Source organism: Cucurbita pepo, chromosome LG01 (assembly GCF_002806865.2).
Source record: "Cucurbita pepo subsp. pepo cultivar mu-cu-16 chromosome LG01, ASM280686v2, whole genome shotgun sequence".
Taxonomy (NCBI): Eukaryota; Viridiplantae; Streptophyta; class Magnoliopsida; order Cucurbitales; family Cucurbitaceae; genus Cucurbita; species Cucurbita pepo.
The window spans coordinates 3,661,717-3,683,334 of NC_036638.1; the positions used below are offsets into that span (position 1 = coordinate 3,661,717).

The following is a 21,618-nucleotide window of genomic DNA, read 5'->3' on the forward strand; positions in this document are numbered from 1 at the left end:
AAAAAAAAAAAAAAAAAAAAAAAAAAAAACAAAAAAAAAGAAAGAGGTTAAGATTGAGGTCCATAATTGTACTTAAAAATAGCCTTTGTTTCTCTAAGCACGTGCAAAAAAAAAAATTAAAAAAAAAAATTAAAAGAAAAATAGAGAATACTAGATGTTTTTTAAAATTTTTGTGGGAAANGCTTCCCTATTTCTTTCCCTTTTCTTCCCTTTGGAATTAGGGGAGAACAAAAAACAACATTATTATCTCCCTCTCCTTTCTTTTTTTCCCTCTCTCTCTCTTAATCTCCAAAGAGTAGAGAGTGGCTAAAAGGAAACCAAAATGGACAAAATGTACGTGGCTTTAATGATTGGGATCTTCAGTTGCTTACTTTTCATGCCATCTATGGATGCATTCACTCACATAGTCGGTGGAAACCACGGTTGGAGAGTGCCCGACAACGTTACCTTTTTCGACGAGTGGGCAAAACCTAGAACGTTCGGTGTCGGAGACAAACTTGGTATGTGCATCTTCATTTTCGTTCTCTTTCGAGAAATTATTCAATGAGATCACCAGACTAATTTTCGATACGGGTTGCAGTTTTCCCGTACCGGCCAGGTGCGAACAACTTATTGGCCGTAAAGAAGGCCGACTACGAGACATGTGGGCAAGGGGAAGAGGACGTGATCAACATGTACTACCTTGGGCCAACCATCTTGAACATCACCCAACCAGGTGACTACTACTACTACGATGGGATTGGTAAGCACTGTGAAGCTGGCCAGAAGCTCCACATCCAAGTGGGTTCAAAAGAGGGAACTTCTGGCTCAGACCCTTTGCCATTTAACCTTCAAACTTTTGGAATTCCCACCGCTTTCGGCACCATGGTGGAACCCCCGGCTGCAGCCCCGGTTGTAACCCTGGCTGCACCCAGGGTTGTAACCCCGGCTGCAGCAATGGCTCACAAATTTGGGTTGGCCTCTTCGGCAATGTTAATGCCCGTGCTTTTGTCCATATTTCTTTAAAATTGTTGGCGCTGAGCAGTTAGCAACACCTTTGCTTCTGCCTCTGTCTTATAATTCTATTTAAAAGCGCCCAACAATTCTTTTCTTGTGTTTCCAAACTTTTAAAAAGGATTATTTATATATTTCATCGGATATATATATATATATATATATATATATATATTTTTTTTATTTATGAATTTTATTTCTTATTTAAAATTTTGGTTGCAAAATATTATAATAATAATGGTATTTGAATTCTGGGAAATGGGCCACCAAAAGGCCCGTGATTGGGAGGTGGGCCACCAGCTGACCTGTCCATTGATTTCAAAAGAAATTAAAAACTGAGGTCCACATCAGCAAGACTCGTTGTTGGATTCGGTGGGTCCGCCCAATCAGAATCAGAATATCTGGGAAATGGAGGCACCAAGAACTGGGCCTGGGGGACCAAACGGCCCATTTGCATTACGGTTCACGGTAAGAATGGACCATGTGATCCAGAGAAGTAGTTGGCTGATGATTACGTGTATGGCCAGGATTGAATCTCGGTGGGGACAGGAGGATAAGGAAGAGATTCTCTGCGGGTGTTTTTAACTTTTTAAGTGTGGAATCATTTTATTAATTTTTTTTTAATAAACAAATATATGTTTTTCCCACGCATTTGAGAGGGGCATTAATGGAATTTGGAAATCCCAAGTTGACTTTTAAATTTTTAAATTTTTCAATAAAGTACTCCAAAATTATTTATAATTTATTTTCCAAATTCGAACATTAATAAAGAAATTAAGCAATATTGTAACGCCCCACCCACGTAAATAAGATATTTTTGTGCGCGCTACTAGTTACACGTTGGCCCCTTCACGAAAAGACATCTCTGCCCTTTCTAAATTCAAATAAAAATTAAAATGACGTGGAATACATAAAAGTAAAGTTTTCTTTTTTAAAATAAAGATAATGAATAGTAATATTAAATTAAGTTGGTGGATGGGATTGGGCAATTTGAGGACGGAACCACATCGCACGTGTAATCTCTCTCGCACGTGTTAACCAAATTTTTTGAAAATGTGCGTGTCACGTGCTAAACCGTTAAAAGGTATGATAAAATGTGTAAGCACAAAAAGTTTATCCGTCGCCGTTACCGTGACGGAAGAGAGACCACTCCATTTTTTATACACGTCAGCACAATTAAGAATGCCCAAGATTTACGATTAAAAAATAATAATAATAATACTAAATGCAGAAAACAAAATCCGACACTCACAAAATTTGCCGAAAAACTCGGCCTATATTTTTTTTTTCTTTTTTTTTATAATTAAAATCTTAAAGCGCAACGAGAGGATCCGACCCGAATATGTCGCTGATGTCTTGGAAAGAATTTTCACTCATATGCCACGTGGAGGGTCTGAACCCGAATCCTAACTCGAACCCGAAATCATCATCCGGGTTAATAAACATGCTACTGCCGTAGTCGCCCCTCAAAACGGCGTCGTTGAGAGCTGTATCGCCGAATAGTGACGGAATCGGCGGTTGGAAGTCGAAGATATCGTTGGGGTAAAACGAATCGCAGTTCGAACAGAAGGAGTCGGCACGGCGGGTTTCTTTACCGGTTGAAGCAGTTTCAGGGGATTTTTCATTCGTCGACGGCGAGGGGCAACGAAGAACGGAGGTCGGAGAAGAGAGATTGTCGTTGGTCTCCTCAACGGAGACATTGCTGGAGCTCACTGCCGGCGGAGGACTGAAGTTAGTTTGGGCGGTGGGTCCACGGAGTTGAATGGCAGCGTTGTCGTACACCATAGCGGCTTCTTCAGCCGTATTGTAGGTACCTAACCAGATGCGTACACGTCGCAAAGGATCTCTAATCTCAGCCGCCCATTTTCCCCAGGGCCGTTGCCTCACGCCGCGGAATTTCTTAGTTCCCGGCTGTAGCGGCTTCCGTAAATTCGATTTCCCGGCGGTGGACTTCTTCCGGTCTCTTCTCCCCAAGGCCTCGATCGTAATCTCGGTAATAAACTTCTTGACTCGTCGGGAGACGTGTTGTTCTTCCTTTTCATCACTAGAAGAATCAGTGGCATCTTCGTCAGTTACAGAGATCCTGACGAGCTTAGGCGCCATTAATGGCGGAGAAAAGTGCTTGGTGTGGTTTCGATGTTCAGAGTACTTAACCGAAGGTACAAGAAGACTGGAGAACAAATCCATTCCTTCCATGAGAGAAACAGAGAAGAAATTCCTTCACCTGTCAGATTCTGAGAAACACCATTGAAAGCGAAATGTAGAGAGAAATATAGAGATGGGAGACGGAAGGTAAAAAGGGGAAGATTCGTTTAAAGGAGTAGCAGACACGAGGGGAGAATAAAGAGAGTGTTAAAGGTGAAAGGGGAAGAAGACGTCAAAGAGAAGCTCAAATTAATCTCCGCGACCTCCACTAACAATAATCATGTGAAGGAAAAAGGTTGACCAAACTCAAAAGTAAAATCCGGGAAAGTTAATGCCAGAAAGCCATGGAAGGGAAGGGAAGCTCTGAAGCATTCATTGAAGAGGGGAAAGGAAAAGGGGAAAGGGAAAAGGAAAAGGAAAATTTTCATGGAAAGAATAAATGCTCTATGGATTTGCTTTACTTACTGTTCCTCCATAACTGCTCATCATTCTCAGATTTTCTCTGTCAATTTTCCTGGAAAATTTCAGAGTGAAGAAGAAGACGAAGAAGACGAAGAAGACGAAGAAGACGAAGAAGAAAAGCTGAGGGAATAACCAAACCCCAGCTATTTTATAGGGTCTCTAACAGCCCAGCCATATTTCAAAAGAAAATTATATTCTATTTTATTTTATTTTTATTATATTTCAAACTGTAAAAAAACAAAAATGGAAAATTTGAAGATAAAACAGTCCACGCTCCGGCGTGGCCTGGGTAAGTTGGGATCCCGGCGAATTTTCAAAGGCGCCGCAAAAGTCGGGCTTATGAGATTTCGACACGTGGCATGATATATTGAAGGGAGGGGAATCCAACGGAGCGGGGATAACCAGACTGGTGCTGACTGGGCAAAAGATTTGTTATGCAAATTAGCGATTCAAAGTGTTTTTTTTGTTGACTGAAACGATCTTAAGGATTTTGAATTACCCGTTGAATGGGTCTTAATTACCATTTATTTATGCCTTCAGTTATCGTTTTTTTTTTTTTAAATCTTTCCAATTTAATTATTATAATTATTTCCAGCTCATCCTTTAATTTCCTTCTTTTTTAAAAAAAAAAAAAATGTACATTGTATGGTTAATAAAATAGAAGGGTAAAATGGTAAAACAAAAAAAGAATATAATGGAAGTTTTGAAGAGACGGTTACATGGTGTCAGCAAAGAATAAGGTGGGAGGGAGGCAGGCGCCTCCCTTTGTTTTGTTTATAATGTGCACTTTTGACTGATTTACCCTCCGTCCTTATTCACGTGCTTTACTACTTGGCGGCCATTGTTTTTATAACAGAAACCGTTAAAAAAGATAACCACTCCAAAAAAAAGGTAATTAATTAAAAGTTTTATAATTATTGATTTGGACATTTTTGTTTGGTAATTTAAGAGATAAGTAAACTTAGATATATATATATATATATATATATGTACATAATCATCCCTAAAGGATGCGAATATTAAGAGGTTATAAATTAATAAAAATTATTGAAAATAAATTCAATTATTGTCGTGTTTAAATAATTAGCAAATGAATCTTCAAAGTAAAAAAGGTAATGGGTGTCCTTTAATGATTGGTAGTTGGCTGTTCATAATCGTTATTAGCTAATAATACGCAAAAGTATTCCATTAATTTATACCATTTTGGAAGCTTTCGCCGCTTAATTTGCTTTCATTCCCCAACTTTGGATTATTTTGTAACTTTTAGTGATTGTGAGTATATGCCCTTTTTAATTATTTCATTATTAACTATTTACATTATATTAGTCAACTCAAATGTCTTTTACTCATTTGATTATGATTATTTTGACTCTGATGCTTAACTAAGTTTAGTCAGGTATAACTTGATTATTAACAGCTCAAGTCCACCACTAGTAGACATTGTCCGCTTTGATCCATCGTCAACCTCACAGTTATAAAACGCGTCTACTAGGGGAAGGTTTCCACACAAAATATTTTGTTCCCCTCTCCCGCTGATGTGAGATCTTACCATTCACCCCTCTTGGGGGCTAGTGTCCTATCTAGCACACTGCCCAGTGTCTAGCTCTAATACAATTTATAGCGCACACAAGTCAATTGACTTGAGAAAGAATCATCCCTTATAAGGGTGTGAAAACCTCACCCTAACAAATGATATAAGAGGCAGACATCAAATGGTTTACTAACAAGGACGCTGACACTGAAATGGTGAACTATGAGATCCTACGTTGGTTGGAAAGGAAACGAGACATTTTTTATAAGGGTGTGAAAACCTCTCCCTAACTGACACGTTTTAAAATCTTATTGTTAAACTATAATAGTCAAATATATAATACTCAAATACAAATTAAGGGCATGAAATATTAAATGAATAAGGTAACAATCACATTCTATCTTGTAATAAGATAAACTATATTAATCATGAAACTTAGAAGAAGGGCAAAGAAAGGGAATTTAGACGGAAGATGATAGATTTATTGAAGGGTATGAAATACAATAATTAAAATAAAAAATAAAAAACAAAGAAATAAGAACATGAGATTCGACAAAATCGCTTCTTACGTCATAATTAGTGGACACAAAGTACAATAAAAACTTCGCCTTTTGTCTTCTTTCCACAATTTTCTTTTTTTCTTGTCATTTTCTTGTTGGGATTATGAGAATTAGTCGGACAATAAATTTTTTGAATTCTATATTTTTATCATTTTTTAATAAAATATATTCGATAATATTCGAATAAAGCAAACTTTATTACTATACAAATTTGCGATATTAAAAAAAATATATTATTTTAAGCTATGGTTTCGCGAATAATTTTATACATAAATTAAATATTTTTTATTTTAAATTATTATATAAATAAAAATTCGATGATAATAACTAAAATAGGTTAGGTGTAGAGTAAATGTGGGTCCCATTGATGCCTCCTTTCAACAAAGTTGCCCTTCACGCCTCCTCGAGTACACAAATTCGTACTGCCCACGTGTTGCGCATGTGAAAGAAGTTAAATTTCCATCACTTTTTATTTTATTTTTTATCGTTGATTTTGTTTAATTCAAAAAATATATTTCTAGAACTTTAAAGTAATCCTATTTAAAAAATATAATAATTGAAATAGACGAAAGGGATTTAATTTATTCATTGACTGATAAATTAATTTTTATTTATAAAATAAAAAAAAAATGTAACTTCCAAATGAGCATCTTACACCTTAGTAAAGAGTTTTATTTTTTTTTCTTTATAAATATAGTAAATAAAATTACAAATTGAAAAATTCCCAATAATCAATCACTACATGCATGCATGTATGTATGTACTAATAAATCATGGTAGGCATGGTTCATGAGGTAATGCCACTTGGGGCATTGACTTTTTTAGTCAATCCCATATGAAATTAATTTATTTTAATTCCCTAATTTTCTTGGTTGGGAAAAAATATATATTTAATTCCTTTAGATTTAGATTTAGATTTAAGGTGGCATGCAAAAGCACCTTATTATATAATTACTATATTTATCTTATTTTATTTTTCTCATATTTGAAATTATCAAGAAAGTTAGGAGTTTTTAATATTTATTTTGGGAGTAAAATATTAAAAATATCTATAACAAAAAAATGAAGATATTTTTAATATTATTTTTATTATTATTTTTTTTTTATTTTTTTTTGTATAATTTTAAAGTTTTTTTTTTTCCCTATTTGTTATTATTAAAGATGGCCCATCTTTTGGAATAAAAGAAGCTTCTTGGTTCCTAATTTTATTGAGAGTTTGAATTGCTTTATGAGATAATAAGACAACCTAGCTTTTATTTTTTACACTAAAGTAACAATAATAATAATAACAATATTAATAATATTACAACTATAGTACATATATATTATCCTAACTCTATTATTTAATTTAGTATTAAAGTTTGACTATTTTCTACAACAAGATGAATAGCCTTTGTCTTAACTTTATTATATTGGGTAAGATAATGAGACGAATATATCGAATTAGTATAATATGACTTATTGAATTATCTTACTGACAGATACACTGCGTTTGACTAATTATTGTTTTGTAATATCAGTGTGGTATACTTAAACGAGAAGGTTCTTGATAAGTTCTTGAATTTTTTTGTATAGAAACTGATTTTAAAAATATTTATTGAAGTAAAACAAAATCTTCTTGAAATAACGTATTTTATTGTTTTGGTTTTATTAGGTCCAAATGTATTTGTACTCGAAAAAATAAAAAATGGGGGAAAGCCCACATGTATTATTGCAATTATGTGACCATCTAACTATAAAAATCTTGGTATGCTTCACTCTCCATATTCCAACTTTAGTTTTGGTATTGCTATTAATATCTTATAAAAATCTTTTGTTGGAATATTATTTAATATCTCATGAAAATTATCTTGTATAACTTTTTTATTATTATTATTATTATTATTATATGACATAAACTTTGAATTATTTATGTATACGCCATTCAATTCTTATCTATTTTCAATTTGATTTCTAGACTCTTAACGGTTCAATTTTGATAAATGAACATTTTTTTTAATTATTATCTAGTCTGGTGTATAAATGCAAACAATATTTGTGAGATTCTATGTCAATTAGAGAGGGGAACAAGTGTCAGCGTCGATGGACCTTGAAGGTGGGTGGATTGTGAGATTTCATATTGGTTAGAGAGTAGAATGAAACATTCTTGACATGGGAACTTTCTCGTGGATTGTGAGATCCCATATTGGTTAGAGAGTAGAACGAAACGTTATTGACATGAAAACCTCCCCGTAACAGACTAACAGATATTGTCTTCTTATCGTTCTTATATGTAACGGCCCAAGCCCAAAATGAAAATTACAAAATTAAACTTCATTAATAGAAACCGATAGCCAAAAAAAACTTCATTTACACGGTTCTTGTGTGTATTGGCCCAACTCCAACCTCTAGTAATATATTGTCCTCTTTTCACTTTTCTTCTCGGGCTTCCCCTCAAGGATTTAAAACATGTTTGATAGGGAAAGGTTTTCCTACCCTTATAAGTATGTTTCGTTCTACTCCCCAATCAATATGGGATATCACACTCCTCGTGAAAAATAAGAGAAAAACAAGCAAGCCACATGAAATTTCCAACCGAACAAATTTTACAGAAGATTCATAGCTGAAGGGAAGCAAATAAAGAAGAAAGAAAACATTTCCAGCTTCCACTTCCATCAGAAAAGAGAATTCTAATATCAACAACAGATCAAACCAGTATGATCTTTCAAAGCACCACATACTTACCATATCGATGGCTTTACTCGATTGTCACCGTTCTCGAACTGTCATCCTTACTGGAATCGTGTCGTAACACGAAGGGAGGACGGATAGTTCCAAGAGGCCTCTTCATTCCTCACCTGCCTTCAAGGTTATAGGCTTAGTAACAGCCTAAGTCCACCTCTAGCAGATATTGTCATTTTTAGACTTTTCCTTTTGGACTTCCTCTAAAAAAATTTAAAGCGTGTCTGTTAAGGAGAAGTTTCACGCCTTTATAAAAATGTTCCATTCCGTTTCGTTCTCCTCTCCAGCGGACGTAGGGTCTCACTCTATAACACTAACCCCAAAATTCGAAACGCCAATCAATTTTGTAACAGTAATTCCAAGAAAACGCTCAAAAACACGAAGAAAACGAAACTGAAAACTGATATGATATATAATTATTAACAGGGTCAGCTTTGAATTTTGATTTTCCATAAACTGTAGTGGGTGCCACAAATACTGCGCTCATCCATCCATCATTGGATTTGATTTCCTTCAAATACCTGAATTAACCACCTTTATACATATTTAAAGTCATTGAAAACAATGTGACTGAAATTAAATAATACAAATGTAAATAAAACAGAGAGAACTAAAGTATTTTCTTCTAATCTAATGTATCTATCTTAGTTTTGGTCTCATGGTTGTCACCGTGATGTCGTCATCTGTACATGGGTACATTACCTTAAACTAAAAAACAAGAGTAGCATGTGACGTGAGTATATTAAAAAAATATTGAGTAAGTAATTCCACTGTTAGAGTCAGAAAATACATAGGTAAACAATTATGGAATGACCTATCCTTTCATTAAAATTATTTCATGACTTGAAATTATATTTTCTAGTTCGAGTTAAAATTGGACGTGTAGTGATTCTCTACAATGGCCCATGTACACGCACATGGACCCACCAACTTTCGCATTGATTCGTCCCCGTACCACATCCTCTAGGGGAGGTCCTGCTCTGATACCATGTGTAGCAATCCAAGTCTAAGATTGAGATTAGGATTGAAAACCATACCTGTGATATCTATTGAGGATTGTTGAGAGTGAGCATAATTTAAGGAATGATCATGAGTTTATAAGTAAAGGAATACAAAGGAAAGCCACGAGAGCTTATACTCAAAGTGGACAATATTATACTATTGTTGAGAGTCGATATCATGTCATTGTGGAAAGTGAAGTCGTGATTCCTAACCAATAATATTTGTATTAATTCAGTTTTTTTTTTTTTTTTTTTTTTTTTTTTTTTTTTNGTTAAAGCTTATTTATTTATTTTTGTGAAGAATGTATTTTTTAAAATTAATTTATACTTTTGTTTTTGTTTTGGGGTTTCAGTCTTCCAAATCCACAGCTTCGCCTTCCCGAGTTGCCGTCTTTTCTTCACGATTCTTCTCCCGGAGCAAAGTTCAGTGCTTTTCGTCTCCTCCATTCTCCTTGCCCTGGAAGCTTCCAAATCCGTAATCAGAACAGAACCGACACTTCTCCTATTCCCCATCCCCATCATCCTCAGATCCTCATCCACAATCTCGCCCGCCAAGCCTCCGACGAGGTACTCTCTCTCCCCTCTTCATCTTCTTAAGTTGTAGCACTCAGTTATGATACGGCTAGAAGTTGCTTAACCAATCATCTCGTGGAAAAATTTGATGGTTTCTTTCTGCTATTCGATGCTCTCTGAGGCCATTTGTTATGTTGTGTTCCTTTAGGTTCGAACTACATTTATAGCCGGTCTTCCTGAAGCTGCAAAAGAGAGAGCTACAGAATCTTCTCAGATGGTTCCTTGTTTTCGAAGCTCCGCAAGTTGATTATAAAGGTGAAAAGCCTATGGGTTTTGCTCTCTTCTCCAACGCCCAGCTTGCTATTGCTGCGAAAGTTGCCCTTCAGGTTCATATCTTTGCCCCGCTGTTTTGTTTATTGATTTCATGAATTCTCAATGTTGAAGTGTTGGTTGCTTTGGTCAAAATAAAAGGGAGTAAAACAAAACACACACAACACGGTGACTGTAATTGTCAGGGATATATGGAGAATCAGAGGAAATAGGGCACAAGAGACTAGAGTAGAGGAACCCCTTGAATTTTGAAATAGTGAAGGATCCAATGCCTACGTGCATTGGAGGGGCCCTAGGTCCAACAAAATTCACACCATATGAATCGAACGCTAAGGCCATCAACCATAAAGCAATGAATCGATGATTGAGACTAGCTTCATAGAATTTTTTTGAGTAAATTTGCGGTCTAGGCTGAACTTAATTGAACACAGAGTTCATCCAATAGTTTAAATGACAATTTCTCACATGAATAAATAAAAATGGAAACAAACATGTATAAAATTATGATTGGGAAATTTTCAAACAAAATTGAGACTCGAATCGTAATCACCACCTTAAGTAACATTGTCAACCGACTTGTGAGAACATGCTAACTCGAATCGTCCATTCTTTTCTTGGTTAGAAGGCTTCAATGGATGCCAAATTTTTTGTCCCCTACATAACTAAGGAATTGGAAGAGTATATAGTGTACTTGGAGCTCTGCGGCTACCTCAAATTTCAATGAACATGAACGAGATGATTGGACATTGAAAGAGAAGAAACAAAAGGGAGAAAAAGAAAGGTTGGTTCTAGTTGTAGAGAATTTCAACTGAGATGGAGGAAGAAATAGTAGGGCACCAAAATTGAATCAAGCGAAATAGACAGAGAAGGAAGGGTATATTGATTTAGGAAACACCATTGAACTATTATCCAACCGATTCCTTCGTATGGTGTGAATTTTGTCAGACCTAGGGCTCCTCCAATGCATTTAGGAATTGGCTCCTTCACTTGTTTAAAACTCAAAGGCTACTTTGGTCCTCTTGTCCCACGATGCTCTTCTGATTCTCCATCCATCTGTGTCGGCATTTACAGTTACTGACAAGATAGGATGTGACCAGGTTGGTTCTTGGAAAAACTGGGTGAATATAGCCAAATTATTTTTGGTCCAAGAAAAATTTAGAATTTACAACCTAATTAAAAATCAGCCATCCAAAAGAGAAATAATCTACCCAACCCCACAAACAAAACCATTTTACCAAAACTGACCAACACCGAAAATATTTCTAGTTTTGGAATTGTATGAAACCAATCTGACTGAAAAGAGCCTCGATCCTTGTAGCTCATTTCATCAATTTTGGATTGATTGAAAATATAGCTAGTCTCATACTCTAAAGTGCTTGTTCCTTGTTTACCTGAACTACACCAAATTTTCTTTTTTCTCTTTTAGGGAATGTATGCTGGTCTCCGAAGAACTTTTACCAGTTCTCGAAGGCATATTTCCTTGCCAAATTTTGTGACTACTGATGAGGTTGTTAAGTTGATCCCTGCTTCATCAAGATGTATACTAGGTAACACCTTTTATAAAATATTTCTTTGCCTTCATATGAACGTTTGGAATTTGGTTCCGATAATTGTGCTCAAGTGACCATTTCCATTTCAAATGTTGACTGCAGAATTCCCTATTGGTTCAGCGTGTCTTGGGTTCAATTACTATATGGCTTCTACAGTTAAACATCCAAGACGGTAATGCAATCATCTCATTCTCTATTTCCTATTGGGTTGTCTAGTAATATCACCTACTTGCTGCTGCTATTATAATTTCTTAACAGTTGGTGAAGTTACCAATGTAATTTTACACCAGGAAATATTTAGTTATAGGGAGAAGATGCCTAGACCGATTCGTGCATATGCACTTAAAGGAAGAATTTTAAGATGGTGGTTTGCAGTGCATCTTATGGTTCTTTCTTTATTTTTTATTTTTCCTTCAAAAAGATTGTTTAGGTACTTCCATTCAAGTGCTGAATTATTGGCTAGGAGAGGACATGATCAGGAATTTGGTTTGAAGACTCAAAAGAGAGAAAAGTTTGTAAAAAGGGAAGGCAGGAATCAGCCACCAGTTGAAGCTCCGTATGTTCCTCCAAAGCCAAAAAGCACTATGAGATCTGTTCCAGATAAAACAATTGAGATATTCGATGGCATGACAATTGTCGAACTTGCTAAACGTACTGGCGAGTCAATATCCAGATTGCAGGATATTCTCGTAAATGTTGGTGAAAAGATTAACTCAGAGTTTGATCTGCTCAGCATTGACATTGCAGAGCTGGTTGCCATGGTATGTCTGCTTTATAGATAATTATCATATGCTTAGAAATATCCAATTAGCTTAAGCATCTGTCAAACAACTTAGTTAAGAACTTTTAAGCATAAGTAACCAGTATTAATAAGAATCTCTATTCAATTATATACATTGTGGTTACGTGGTCAGTTATTTCTGTCTATTTTCGCTGGCTAATGCATTTCAAACTCTTATGAGCATTTATAGGGTATATTCCAGATAAATGCATGAGGTAATTACTTTATGGAGAAGGTTCTTCTCATAAGTCTATTATGGTGTATAGGCATTGCCATGCACTCTTTCTTCCTCCTTTAGATGTAGTGTTCGATCCCCCCTCCCTTAAAATTTTTCTGTTCAAACAAAATTATCATGGTGTATGATGTGGGGCACTTGTGTAATTAACAATTATCTCTCAGGCAGTTAGGCCAATCTTCACCTGTTTGTGGTGTAATTAGGTCATGGTTCAAAGTTTCTGTATTGGTTATCGATTTCAAGTGTTCTGATACAAACACGATTTTCTGACTCAAATCAAGATCATGCAATCGGGAATAAGATGGATTGAAGGCTTAAAAGATTATCAACAAAAATCAAAATATTAAGAAAATAAGAAATTTATGTATATGAAGATTTTGTCATAAAATTTGTGAAAAGTACTAATTTGATTGTGATGTACTCACTAACTAATGCACAAAAGACCAATCATCGTAAACCAATTAAGTTTATATTATAACGGCTTAATTTACAATACCTATAGTAGATCTTTAATATTTCATACATACTGTGGTTACTCTTCATTGTCAAGCAAATGAAGGACGATGAATTGCTAGTGTGATTACCAACTAGGCAGCTTATTCAGTAGTAGTGTTTACTTATTATTTCATTCTTTCAGGAAGTTGGAGTGAACATTAAGAGATTACACTCTAGTGAAGGTTCTGAAATTCTACCTCGACCTGCAGTTGTGACAGTTATGGGTCATGTTGATCATGGAAAAACTTCTCTTTTAGATGCACTACGCCAGACATCAGTGGCAGCTAGAGAAGCTGGGGGTATAACTCAGCACCTGGGTGCGTTTGTTGTGAGCATGCCTTCAGGTGCTTCAATCACTTTCCTTGACACCCCAGGTCATGCTGCATTTAGTGCTATGCGAGCAAGAGGTGCAGCAGTTACTGATATAGTTGTCCTGGTCGTGGCTGCTGATGATGGGGTGATGCCTCAAACTCTGGAAGCTATGGCACATGCTAAATCAGCAAATGTGCCTATCGTGCTTGCTATTAATAAATGTGACAAGCCTGCTGCTGATCCAGAGAGAGTCAAACTACAGCTTGCCTCAGAGGGTTTGTTGCTTGAGGAGATGGGAGGAGATGTTCAAGTTGTTTGTGTGTCAGCATTGAAGAAAACAGGATTAGACAGCTTGGAGGAAGCATTGTTACTCCAGGCTGAAATGATGGATTTGAAAGCTCGTATTGACGGACCAGCTCAAGCATATGTAGTGGAGGCAAGGCTTGACAAAGGTCGAGGTCCTTTGGCTACTACAATAGTGAAGGCAGGGACCTTAGAAAGTGGTCAGTATGTGGTTGTGGGCTGTGAGTGGGGCAGAATAAGGGCTATTAGGGATATTTTGGGGAAATTGACAGACCGAGCAGGGCCTGCAATGCCTGTTGAGATTGAAGGATTAAAGGGGCTTCCTATGGCAGGTGATGACATTATTGTTGTAGAGTCTGAGGAGCGTGCACGAATGCTCAGTGCAGGAAGGAAAAGGAAATTTGAGATTGATAGGCTGAAGAAACTGAACGAGGGGAAGTCTGATGCTGAAGAACAATCTGAGGAAGAGGTAATTGAGAGGGTTGAATTACCAATAATAGTAAAAGCTGATGTTCAGGGTACTGTGCAAGCAGTTACGGATGCATTGAAGAGTTTAAACAGTCCTCAGGTACTCCCCCCACCCCACCCACCCACAATTTTTGCTTTCATTTGCCGTCTGAAACCTTAACCATGAGCTCTCGTTTCTTGTTCAAATAGTACTTTATCTGGTTTATCCAACGTACTGAAGTTTGTTATTTTTTAATTCTTTATCCATTCATTGTGATCGCTAAAGGCTAAAATAGTATCTTTGACGACCAGTTTGATTTATTAATTATTACTTTACGTAACTGCATATTATTTTGACTTGCGACCTACTTTTAGACATTAACTTCAACATCGTCCCAATCCACCTGGAACCAATAACTGCTACTTGAGAGAAATTAGAGTGATTATCTATCTAACACATGGTTGGTTGTCTCATTTTCCTCAATCTTCTCTGTACTTGAGCAGTTGTGCATCATGTTTTTTTTATTTCAATCCAGGTTTTTGTAAATATTGTCCATGTTGGCGTTGGCCCAGTGTCACAGTCTGATGTGGACTTAGCTCAAGCGTGTGGTGCATATATAGTAGGGTTCAATGTGAAGAATCCCCCAAGCTCTCTCAGTCAGACAGCTACTCAAGCTGGTATACAGGTATTTGCTGCTATTCAATCTCATATATCCCCATGAAGTTCGTTGCCATCTTCTAGACCATACGAAACAATGAAAATTGGTTTTTCTTTAATGGCTTAGATAATTCTACATCGTGTAATTTATCACCTCTTGGAAGACATTGGGAATCTGATCGTTGACAAAGCACCTGGGACTTGCGAGACAGAGATTGCTGGGGAGGCTGAGGTGCTGAACATTTTTGAGCTAAAAGGAAGGAGCAAGTCAAAGGGACCTGATGTTAAAATTGCTGGATGTCGTGTGATTGACGGTTGCTTCTCAAGATCGTCAACCATGAGGCTTCTACGAAGTGGGGAAGTCTTGTTCGAAGGATCATGTGCATCTCTTAAGCGGGAAAAACAGGACGTCGATGCAGTGAAGAAGGGAAATGAGTGTGGACTCGTGATAAACGACTGGGATAATTTCGAGATTGGAGACGTCGTTCAGTGCTTGAAGCAAGTAGTAAGGAAGCCGAAGTTCATTTCATCCGAGAGCGGTGCTGTTAGAATCGAGTGCTGAAGCAACTCGCAGCTCCCTCCCTTTTCGAATCTGTTATGGCTGCTGCATGATGCATTTTAGAGACTCATCCCTTGGATGTTGAAATCAAGGTTAGTAAATTTTGGGAGTGGAAAAAACTCCATGAGAGTTGTGACACAGATAACTCATTATATGTAGTAGAATCGAGGAAGAAGATAATACGATAATTATTGTACCAAGCAATAGAAGGAAACACATTTTAGGATCTACTAATAACGTCGATGTGACAACATTTTTGAAAACTTCATTTAGTTATCATTTCATATGATGAATGTTCTACTAAGTATGCTTTTATTTCTGAACTATGGCTGTGTTCTTAGATCTGTGAATTAAATTAGTTCTTCGATGGCTTCAAAGGACAAACTGGGAGACCATCTACAATTTGCTTTCTTATTAGGTTACCAAATCCAAATTCTCCTTGACTTAAAATAATAAAATAGTGAATAATATATGGTAACTAGAATTTGATGATATGTATTTTTTTAAATGAGTTGTATTTCTATATATATATATATATATGTATTTATTTATTACATTCATACATCAATTAGGAATCTAAACCTTAAGGATTAAGAAGGGGTTTGAGGGGTTTTTTTTTTTTTTTTTTTTTTTTTTTTTTTTTTTTTTTNTTTTTTTTTTTTTTTTTTTTTTTTTTTTAATTTTAAATTTTAAATTTTAAATTTTAAAATTTCCAAAATAATAATAATGATAATAATAATAAATATTTATATTTAAATCAGGGTATCAGCGACCTTTCACTGCCTCGACGAGTCCGTCACGATATTTTGTTGGCCTTTTTCATCCAATTTATAATTTTAATATTAAATTAAAAACACTTTTTCTTTTCTTTTTGCGTTTAATTGAAATTATTTATCCATCTCCTTCCTCTTCCTTCTCTTCATCGACAGTCGACACAGCGACCTCCATTTCTGACCTCGACGACTCCGTCTCTTTCTACAGTCTCTTCTCTCTATTTCCCAGTCGCCATGGAAGCTTCTGCAGCTATTTCTCGCATAGGCCTTGCTGGCTTGGCTGTTATGGGACAAAATCTTGCCCTCAACATCGCTGAGAAGGGCGTCCCCATTTCCGTTTACAATCGCACCACTTCCAAGGTCGACGAGACTGTAGATCGCGCTCACAACGAAGGTAATCTTCCTCTTTTTGGTCAGTACAATCCTCGCGATTTTGTTCTTTCTATTCAGCGCCCTAGATCGGTTATCATCCTCGTTAAGGCTGGCTTGCCCGTCGATCAGACCATTGCGGCTTTGTCTGACCACTTGGAGCCTGGTGATGCTATCATTGATGGTGGCAATGAGTGGTATGAGAATACTGAGCGTCGGATTGCGCAGGCTTCTGAGCGGGGGATTTTATATCTTGGGATGGGGGTTTCTGGCGGCGAAGATGGTGCTCGTAATGGCCCTTCGTTAATGCCTGGAGGGTCTTTTGAGGCTTATTCTAATGTTGAGGATATTCTGAAGAAGGTGGCTGCTCAAGTCGATGATGGTCCTTGCGTCACTTATATAGGTGAAGGGGGTTCGGGTAATTTTGTTAAGATGGTGCATAATGGTATCGAATATGGTGATATGCAGCTGATTTCGGAGGCCTACGACGTTTTAAAGCACGTTGGTGGGTTGTCCAATTCTGAATTGGCTGACATTTTCTCTGAGTGGAACAGGGGGGAGCTGGAGAGCTTTCTAATTGAGATATCAGCAGATATCTTTAAGGTTAAGGATGACCATGGTGATGGGGAATTGGTTGATAAGATTTTGGACAAGACTGGGATGAAAGGAACTGGGAAATGGACTGTGCAGCAAGCTGCTGAGCTTTCTATTGCGGCGCCGACAATTGCAGCGTCTTTGGATTGTAGATACTTGAGTGGATTGAAGGAGGAGAGGGAAAGTGCAGCTGAGGCGTTGAAAGAAGCAGGATTGAATGATGGCGTGGGGTCAGTGAGGAGTGGGATTGATAAGAAGAAGTTGATTGAAGATGTCAGACAGGCTTTGTATGCCTCCAAGATTTGCAGCTATGCTCAGGGGATGAACTTGCTGAGGGCCAAGAGCATGGAGAAGGGATGGAACTTGAATTTGGGAGAGTTGGCAAGGATTTGGAAAGGTGGATGCATCATAAGAGCTGTGTTCTTGGACAGGATCAAGAAGGCATATCAGCGCAATCCCAACCTTGCAAGCTTGCTGGTGGATCCTGAGTTTGCCAGAGAGATGGTGCAGAGGCAGGCTGCTTGGAGGAGGGTGGTCGGGTTGGCGATATCGGCAGGGATCAGTACGCCAGGGATGTGCGCTAGCCTCGCCTATTTTGACACATACAGGCGCGCTAGGCTGCCTGCCAATCTTGTGCAGGCACAGAGAGACTTGTTCGGGGCTCATACATACGAGCGGGTGGATCGCCCAGGCTCCTTCCACACAGAGTGGACAAAGCTCGCTCGCAAGGCTGATGCTGGTGTTGGCATTCTCAACTGAGCTTGTGTGATGCTGCCTTCCCATTTGGTTGGTTTCCCTTCTCTGCTTCAATAGTGTGCAAATTTCCTACTTGATTTTGCATGCCTTTTCAATTGTTGTAGTTGTTTTCTTGTTTGTATCACAATCTAGACAGTCATCCATGCTTCTTAGGGAGTAGATAGTAGATATTTTTTTACTGGCCTCAAGTACTTGCCATGAATAATAACTAATGAGGAAAATAAACGAAAAAAAAGAAGAAGATGGAGCTGCAAGCATGGCCATTTGAGTTCTTTTCACATCTCTTTGTAGTTCATAACGATGAATTTCCCTTTTGTTTAATCAGTCTTTGAAGCTGGAATGAGAATAATTATAAGTTCTGATTTAGAGCTTGATTCTGTTGATTATTTCAGTTTGGTGATCTTTGATGAATTAGTGTGTTTGGAATGGTTTTGTAGGGTTCCTTTTCCCAAGTTTTTCCAAAATTTTCGAACACCAAGAAAAATTCGAAGGTATTTTTTAGTTAATAAGAGGCACTTCACAATGTGTGAATCAACATGGTCTCTTCTGTCATTTTTATTCTCACTACTTTAGCTTCCTTAATCTTTAGTTTACCAAATTGCTTATAAACTCCACACTCAAATTAACCCATTAAATTCATCTGCTCATCTTGCAAAACGAAATTATAAAATCTTGTGCATCTTTGAATTTTCATAAAAGTAACCATTGATCTTTTCCTTCCGGGTTTCTCCTCAAGATTTTAAAACGCGTCGGTTGGGGAGAAGTTTTCACACGCTTATGAAGAATGATTAGTTCTCCTCTACAACTGATGTGGGATCTCACAATCCATCCCTATAGGGGCCAACGTTCTCGTTAGTACACCGCCTGGTGTTTGACTATGATACCATTTGTAAAAGCCTAAGCTTATGCTAGTAAATATTATCCTCTTTGAGCTTTCTCTTTTGAGTTCCTCAGAATTTTTATGACTAATTATATTGGTAAGATATAATTTTTTTTTGTTAAATGATAAATTTTTTTAAAAAATAGGGTCTAAATTGTTATAAAATTAAAAATATATAGACTAAATTATTTATATCAAAGTTGAGATATTAAAAATTGTTACTTTAAAAGAAATTCATAGATAGGAAGCAAAAGAAGGTAATTCAAACTTATATCTAAGACCATATAATATATGTTTGAATTGAAATTTGATTTTAATACAACAACAAAGTTACAAAGTTAAATTATAAGTAATCCAACTCTAAAGCTCAGGAAAGAGAGATTTCAGAAGCCGAAAAGAAAATGAAGCGAAAAGTTAGAAAGTGAATGAAATTAAGGCTATGGAAAACTTGAATTCTCAAGAACCGGCATTGTTCTTGTCACAGCGGCACTTGGCATTTTGCTGTTGCCAACCCATCTACTCTGTAGAACCAAATCTTCATCAGCTTGTTTCTCCATTATCTGAATCTTCTTCGTCTTCAAAGCTCTGATCGAAACCATGGCCGCATAACCACCCACCACCACCCCACCAGCGCCCAAAACAAACCCAATCACCCACAAATACCACGTCTTCTTCTTCCTCTTCAACTTCGAAACCACTGCAAAATAGCCCTGTTTTTTCGAGTAACAAACGTTGAGGGAGGAGCCCATTTGGGTCAGATGAAACCTACCATTTTCATCAAACTCTGCACACCTTGTGTTCGACGATTTGCCTGAAGGTAATTTCATGTCTGGGAAGTGGATTTCTACTGGATTTTCCATTGTGTTGATGCTCAGTTTTGTGATGTTTTTCGTTTCTATATTTGATGTGGCATTGAAAACCATGAATCCAACTACTGGAGTTTGGAGTGAGAAGCCTGGAATTTCGAAGTAGGAAGAAGACAAATTGCCGAAGTCTTGGTACACAATTACCATTCTTCTAACGTGGGGCACCGGCAAGGTGTTTGATGGAATGCCAATGTGACTGAAATTAGCTCCTTTCTCCCACAGCCTCCGGCTCCTTAGCCTGACAACCGAGACCTCCATACCAGAGAGATTCGCCGGGAGGCTAGCTCGGTACAAGGCGCCCGTATATGGCCTGCGACGAACCAACGTCTTGAAGGCAGTTTCTTGAAGAAATGCATCCATAGAGATAGACTCATTGCCCTGCAAAGTGTAAACAAATGGGCAGAAAGTGAAAGAGATAACCAGGAAGATGAAGTTCCATTTCATGTTGAGGTAAGCAAATTTCCAGGGTGCTTTGAGAACTTCAATTCTGTTAGCTAAACTAGCTATGACTTTATCTTGGTGGGTATCTTTAGAAATTTCATGTCTTTGTGAATGGATGATTTGTGCTTGTAGGAGAGCAAGCATGCTCAAGAAATGGGACCCCAAAAGGGGACAACAGGAAGCTGGAATTATGGATCAAAGGGTCACTTTGGATTTTCTTTTTTTTTTTACTTTGAAAAAAGTAGAGAACTTTGGGGGTGGGTTACCTTTGATTTCTCTAACTTTATAAAGCAATAAGCTTCTGGTGTAAAGGGAAGGGTAAATTATTCACAACACTTGGATAAAGTTCTGTTGCTTCTAAGGTACTTGAGTATTGCTTGTGATGTTTATCACTCATAATGGGCTTGGTTTGATTTCTTAATCAGTTCTTAAACAAGCAAATCTTGGGTGTATAAGTTTACTTTTTGAAACTGGAAAATTATATGCAACATCAATGTCATTACAACCCTATTCTTATTAGGTTCTTTTCTTAAACGTTTTTAAGAACAAAATGGTATCAGAATCAGACATCGAGCATTGTGCTAGCGAGAACACTGGCTCCCAAGGGGGTGGATTATGACCGGAACGTGGAAACTTCTCCCTATGATAGATTGTGAGATTCCACAACCATTCACTTCATATTTTAAGTCACCAAGTTGTTGGGTTTAAACTCCATCATATTAAATATTTCATTTTTCTTTTCTATTATGGTTCAATATATGCTACACGTCATCTTTCAAATACCAATTTTTAGACTAAATTACCATATGAACATTGATATCATATTTAAAAAAAACGAAGTTACTTATTGAATTTTTTTTTTTTCATTTTTTTAATATCGAACCATTGACAATTCTTTTGAAACTATATTCTGAATGCAAAATCATAATTTACAAAATAAAATGAACACGTAAAGATATTCTATAATTATTTAGCCAAGAAATTAAGGACGAAAAGATAAGATATGTCCCTAGCGTTATGAGCAAGAAGCATTATTTAAAAAAAAAAATCAACGACCAGCATTGATTACTCTCCTAAATTGAAGGAATATTGACATTAAAAAATAGTATACTTTGGTTCCCTTCTTCTTCCATTTCATCATTCATAATAATGATTCCTATAAAAAGGTATGTTATGTTACCTATACCTTGTGGATTATGTAAATTAATCTAACTTTATGATTAAAATAATAAAAATAAAAATAAATGTAATTTTTAGCTAGTTTGAAATAATAATGATTTCGAACAAGCAAGACAATACGAACCTACTTGGCAGCTCACACGACTTCTCTTTAATGGAATTAT

General features: G+C 36.8%; 4 protein-coding genes across 4 annotated transcripts; 3 read left to right on the forward strand and 1 right to left on the reverse strand.

Moving 5' to 3' along the window:
* Window positions 1–300: 300 nt before the first annotated feature.
* Window positions 301–1,011, forward strand: LOC111782089 (umecyanin-like). Its single transcript, XM_023662878.1, has 2 exons — window positions 301–500; window positions 581–1,011. The coding sequence occupies exons 1-2, from the start codon at window positions 323–325 to the stop codon at window positions 1,003–1,005; spliced, it is 603 nt and encodes a 200-aa protein (XP_023518646.1). The 5' UTR covers window positions 301–322; the 3' UTR covers window positions 1,006–1,011.
* A 1,293-nt stretch (window positions 1,012–2,304) lies between these two features.
* On the reverse strand, window positions 2,305–3,689 carry LOC111777041 (ethylene-responsive transcription factor CRF2-like). The gene has a single exon (XM_023656486.1). It carries the CDS (start codon window positions 3,187–3,189, stop codon window positions 2,305–2,307), a length of 885 nt encoding a protein of 294 aa, XP_023512254.1. The 5' UTR covers window positions 3,190–3,689.
* A 6,056-nt stretch (window positions 3,690–9,745) lies between these two features.
* Window positions 9,746–15,919, forward strand: LOC111802748 (translation initiation factor IF-2). Its single transcript, XM_023687235.1, has 8 exons — window positions 9,746–9,980; window positions 10,135–10,312; window positions 11,683–11,803; window positions 11,909–11,978; window positions 12,228–12,567; window positions 13,460–14,500; window positions 14,916–15,065; window positions 15,165–15,919. Exons 2-8 carry the CDS (start codon window positions 10,253–10,255, stop codon window positions 15,597–15,599), a joined length of 2,217 nt encoding a protein of 738 aa, XP_023543003.1. The 5' UTR covers window positions 9,746–9,980; window positions 10,135–10,252; the 3' UTR covers window positions 15,600–15,919.
* Window positions 15,920–16,466: 547 nt separating this feature from the next.
* LOC111789166 (6-phosphogluconate dehydrogenase, decarboxylating 2, chloroplastic) lies at window positions 16,467–18,478 on the forward strand. Its single transcript, XM_023669830.1, has one exon. It carries the CDS (start codon window positions 16,604–16,606, stop codon window positions 18,089–18,091), a length of 1,488 nt encoding a protein of 495 aa, XP_023525598.1. The 5' UTR covers window positions 16,467–16,603; the 3' UTR covers window positions 18,092–18,478.
* Window positions 18,479–21,618: the final 3,140 nt, after the last annotated feature.

Coding starts and splice junctions, on each gene's coding strand:
- LOC111782089 (XM_023662878.1), top strand. CDS start 323: ATGGACAAAATGTACGTGGCTTTAATGATTGGGATCTTCAGTTGCTTA. Junction 501..580: donor CGGTGTCGGAGACAAACTTG/GTATGTGCATCT, acceptor TACGGGTTGCAG/TTTTCCCGTACCGGCCAGGT.
- LOC111777041 (XM_023656486.1), bottom strand. CDS start 3,189: ATGGAAGGAATGGATTTGTTCTCCAGTCTTCTTGTACCTTCGGTTAAG.
- LOC111802748 (XM_023687235.1), top strand. CDS start 10,253: ATGGGTTTTGCTCTCTTCTCCAACGCCCAGCTTGCTATTGCTGCGAAA. Junction 11,979..12,227: donor ACAGTTAAACATCCAAGACG/GTAATGCAATCA, acceptor TCCTTCAAAAAG/ATTGTTTAGGTACTTCCATT. Junction 14,501..14,915: donor AGAGTTTAAACAGTCCTCAG/GTACTCCCCCCA, acceptor ATTTCAATCCAG/GTTTTTGTAAATATTGTCCA.
- LOC111789166 (XM_023669830.1), top strand. CDS start 16,604: ATGGAAGCTTCTGCAGCTATTTCTCGCATAGGCCTTGCTGGCTTGGCT.